Source organism: Babylonia areolata, chromosome 1 (assembly GCF_041734735.1).
Source record: "Babylonia areolata isolate BAREFJ2019XMU chromosome 1, ASM4173473v1, whole genome shotgun sequence".
In the NCBI taxonomy this organism is placed as follows: domain Eukaryota; kingdom Metazoa; phylum Mollusca; class Gastropoda; order Neogastropoda; family Buccinidae; genus Babylonia; species Babylonia areolata.
This window is the reverse complement of record NC_134876.1, coordinates 86,406,232-86,411,231: the sequence shown is the minus strand read 5'-3', so window position 1 is coordinate 86,411,231 and position 5,000 is coordinate 86,406,232. Positions and strand designations below refer to the sequence as shown.

At 44.2% G+C, this 5,000-nt stretch overlaps 1 protein-coding gene across 2 annotated transcripts in view; it reads right to left on the bottom strand.

The window, feature by feature from the left end:
* Window positions 1-5,000, bottom strand: part of LOC143288816 (ras-related protein Rab-37-like) — a 566,540-nt gene that overhangs the window by 316,739 nt on the left and 244,801 nt on the right. For both annotated transcript variants that reach the window (XM_076597478.1, XM_076597471.1), the window contains exon 2: window positions 2,984-3,094. In XM_076597478.1, the coding sequence (XP_076453593.1) occupies window positions 2,984-3,094 (111 nt within the window). The remainder of the gene's footprint in view (window positions 1-2,983; window positions 3,095-5,000) is intronic.

The window sequence follows — 5,000 nt, the reverse complement described above, 5'->3', positions numbered from 1 at the left end:
TCTTGTATCATGACAAACCGTCAGTCAGTACGTTGACCCTTGCCAAACTGACCAGCACAGAAACATACCATTAATAAACAGCACCACCCTGCACGTTCTCTCCTCGTATCTTCCCCTCATGAATATTCAACACCAGGCGACTCCTAGGTACCCCCAGCCGCTTGACTTTCTGACTGATTGCATGCAAATGAACCGTCTGCGCATGACCGCCTATACCCGAAAAGTGATTAATAAAAGCCGTTGTCGCTCGAGGCGATTACATCGCCAGATACACTCGCTTCCGTGCGCCCCCTATCAAAGTGGTTTATCCCGATGGCCGAATGCCCGGGCAAATAGAAATCCACAGACCCCAGTGCAGTGCGCACGTGACCGTGTCTTAAGTCCCACTATCAGCGGATGACATATGGATCAGTACATACAAACCCGATTCCCGTCGCTCGATTTAGGAAACAAATAATACGAATGGCGAGGTGGCGATATCTTAATTAATCAATACATTTTTTTAAAAATTAAGGTTCTTTTTGGTAAAATATAAGACAAATATGTGTCACGCGGAAGTGAAACTTTTTTTTTTTTTTCTGAGACTGGGATATTGTGGTCGCTGACCTCATTTGTCGCTTCTTGTAGTCAAGTCTGCACACGAAATTCAAACAATTTACATGGGGAAAAAACGAAAGTTTAAAAAAATACAAAGTGAAAGGCAGAAACAGATAGGGAGGGTTTTTAAAAGAAGAGAAATAAATAGGGTTCATGTCAAAGGATATGAGAAAGGGAGACAGACAGACAGACAGAGACAGAGAGAAAGAGAGGGAGAGAGATGAAGGTTAGATGGAGAGATCGTTCGTTTATTTATTTATAGTCTGTTAATCTAAGATGATGATAGATGGAGAGAGGGGGGACAGAAAGACAGAGAGAGAGAGAGAGACAGACAGACAGACAGAGACAGAGACAGACAGAGAGGAGAGAGAAACCCCTGGAAAAGAGATATGTATAAACAGAGAAAAACATACAAACACAGAATCACGCTCCCCTCTCCCATTTTTTTTTTAAACAGACTAGCGTGATGAAAAACTATTTGGACGTCATACAAAACTAATCCAACATCAATAAGATTCTGATCAATAAAATCAATCTTGAAATCTCTCTTACACACACACACACACACACACACACACACACACACACACACACACACACACACACACACACACACACATACACACACACTTCCCATCCTTTTTCCTCCTCCTCCATTCCTCCATTTTTTTTCTAATGCCCCCACCCCCCCCCCCCCACGCCTCTCACCCCTTCTCTATCTCAATCTATTTCTATCTTTCTTTTGCCTTTCTTCCTTTCTTAGTTTTTTTCTCTTTCACTTATCACTTACATTGCCCCTCCCACTTTTTTCTCCCTTACTCCCTTCTCTCTGTGTCTCTCTCGCTCTCTGTCTCTGTCTCTCTGTCTGTCTCTGTCTCTCTGTCTGTCTCTGTCTCTCTCTCTCTGTGTCACTGTATGTCTCTATCTCTCTGTCTCTGTCTCTCTCTCTGTCTGTTTCTCTCTTTGTCTTTGTGTGTATGTGTGTGTGTGTGTGTCTCTCTCTCTCTCTCTGTCTCTCTCTCTCCCTGCCCCCTCAACCCCTGTCTCTTAATCTTTCCTCCTCTCTTTCATTTTCAACCTTTTCGCTGTGTGTGTGTGTGTGTGTGTGTGTGTGTGTGTGTGTGTGTGTGTGTGTGTGTCTCTCTCTCTCTTTCTCTGTCTCGCTCTTTCTCTCTCTATGTCTCTGTCTCTCTCTCTCTCTGTCTCTCTGTCTCTCTCTGTCTCTCTCTGTGTGTGTCTGTCTCTGTCTCTCTGTCTGTCTCTCTCTCTCTGTGTCTCTGTATGTCTCTATCTCTCTGTCTCTGTCTGTCTCTCTGTCTGTCTCTCTCTCTGTCTTTGTGTGTGTGTGTGTGTGTGTGTGTGTGTGTGTGTGTGTGTGTGTGTGTGTGTGTGTGTGTGTGTGTGTGTGTCTCCCTGCCCCCTCAACCCCTATCTCTTAATCTTTCCTCCTCTCTTTCATTTTCAACCTTTTCTCTGTGTGTGTGTGTGTGTGTGTGTGTGTGTGTGTGTGTGTGTGTGTGTGTGTGTGTGTGTGTGTGTGTGTGTGTCTGTATCTCTCTCTGTCTCTCTCTTTCTCTGTCTCTCTCTTTCTCTCTCTATGTCTCTGTCTCTCTCTCTTTCTGTGTCTCTCTCTGTCTCTCTGTCTCTCTGTGTCTCTCTCTCTGTCTGTCTCTGTCTCTCTGTCTGTCTCTCTCTCTCTCTGTGTTTCTGTATGTCTCTATCTCTCTGTCTTTGTCTGTGTGTGTGTGTGTGTGTGTGTGTGTGTGTCTGTCTGTCTGTCTGTCTGTCTGTCTGTCTGTCTGTCTGTCCCTCTCTCTCTGTCTCTCTGTGTGTGTCTCTCTCTCTGTCTCCCAAATCTCTCTCACCTATCTCCCTCCCCATTCCCTCTTTCCGCCTCTTTGACTCATATATCTCTCTCCCCCCCCCCTCCGCCGGTCTCCTTCTCTATCTTTCTCTACCCCTCCTCCCCTTCCCTCTCCCTCGCTCTTTATCTGTCCTCAGTATCTCTTTCGCCTCCTCTCCCCTTCCGCTCTCTTCATCTGTCTTCTCTGTCTCTTCCTCTTTCTCTCTCTCCCTCTCTTCCTCCTCTCTCTCTCAATCCATATCCAAAACCCATTTATTAGTAGTAGTAGTAGTAGTAGTAGTAGTAGTATCATCATCATCATCATCATCATTAGTATTATTATTATTATCATTATTACTCTCACTATTATTATCATTATCAGCATTATTTTCATTGGTGGATGTATACATACACGAAAGTATGTATGTGTATACATTATGTTTCTTGGGTAATACTAACAACAACTGAAACAATAACAATAACAACAACAACAACATCAACGATGACGATGCTGGTAGTGAAGGTGATCAAAGGAGAACTCACGGTGAATCCAATGCCGACAGTGGCAGAGAAGGCCCCAGCCTGGAACTTGCCCTGGTCAAACTGCACCAGGAGAGAGGTCTTGCCCACTCCGCTGTCCCCCACCAGGATCGTCTGCAACACGAGAGGCAAGAGGATGTCACAAGTTTACCCCCCGAAAACGGAGTATGGTTGCCTACATGGCGGGGTTTAAAACGGTCATACACGTAAAAGCCCACTCGTGTACATACGATTGAACGTGGGAGTGGCAGCTCCACGAACGAAGAAGAAGAAGAAGATTACCAGGTTTGTTTTTCTTTGTTTTTTCTTTGTTTTTATTCTCTCTCTCTCTCTCTCTCTCTCTCTCTCTCTCTCTCTCTCTCTCTCTCTGTGTGTGTGTGTGTGTGTGTGTGTGTGTGTGTGTGTGTGTGTGTGTGTGTGTGTGTGTGTGTGTGTGTGTGTGTTTCACAATCTGAATTTTATTCCAGACATACTTTGGACACCAAGTTCAAGAGATGAGGGAATTCAAATCTTAAAACATCTTTAAAACATGTACACATCCACTATTCTCACCTCACTGTTGAAGTACCCTCTCTATCTTTCCTCAAGGCCACACAAGAAAAGAAGAAGCAAGCAAATAAAACAGCAAAAAAGAAAAAAAAACGTCTTACAAAAAAGCCATACTCTATGAACTCTAAATCTCTCCCTTTCGTAAAATTTGAATCAAGGTAACGTTATCAAGATATCGTTCACAACAAAAAAAAACACACAACAAACCGACCCAGCTCAACAAGAGACAAATGCTAAAGGTTCATTAAAGTCAAAGGCTTTGAAACACAACCAAGAGAGCTGCAGGTATGAATGTGAACACTTCTGCGCAGCGCCCTGATGACTTCAGTATAGCAGTAAAGGGAGAAGAAGAAGAAGAAGGCTATAGGTCCTGCAACCTTTTACCACCATCGGGGCAGTGAATTCATACCCACTGTATGCAGGACCTATTCCTCTCCGTCAGCTGTTTTACCACCCCCTCCTCTACCCCCACTGCCCCATCCCCCCCCCCTCCGCACCCCCCCCCCCCCCCCCCCCCCTCCCCTCCAACGGAAGTCAGGTACCCGGGGGTGATTTGAGGAAAACCGTATGAAAGTGTCTTTGCCCAAGGGCACAATACCGTTAAGAAACTGAAACCGGACCTCGAACTATAATGATCACTGGTGAACACTGGATCATACGTCCAATGCCTAACCGACTCTGCCATGTTACCCGTGCTTCTGACGAGAAGGAAAAGCGAGAGAGAGACAGACAGACAGACAGGCAGACAGACAGAGACAGAGACAGACATACAGTCAGACAGACAGACAGAGAGATGAAGCAAATGAAATGGGTCAGTGATGAGGGTGTGGGGTTTCTTAAGCTTTGTGAGGATTTTCGGCAATAAAACATCTCGACTGGGAATTAGCGTCAAATAAAAAAAAAAAAAATCAATTAAAACGCATTCTTCCGGAAGAAGGCGTTTTATCGGAAGAAAGCATTTTTGTTGCCGAAAAATTGAATTTAGTGTTTAAAGACACGAAGCTCGTTCCTCACATTCCCTGTGGGAATTATGAACAAAGCTATGTTGTTTCTTCATCACTTCAATATGGCATGATGTCCCTGATTCGTCAAGATCACGTGAAAGGATTGTTTGGATTGTTTGTGTACTTGTTTGGTTGCCTTCTTTGGTTCGTAGAACAACACATAAGAGTTCTCCTAACTGTTCCCTCTACCGTCTATTGTTACCATCTGAAGAGAGAGACAGAGACAGACAGAGACAGAGACAAACAGACAGACAGACAGACAGAGAGGGTGTGTGAGATAGAGAGAGAGAGAGAGAGAGAGAGAGAGAGAGAGAGAGAGAGAGAGAGAGAACGAACAGAAACCGAACAAAAATTTACTCAGAAAGACACCGATAGGACATGAAATTCAAAATCATTCTTGATAACTAGATTCACATATATGTTTTTTCCCCCACTTATTTATTTATTTGTCAAAAATACCACACACG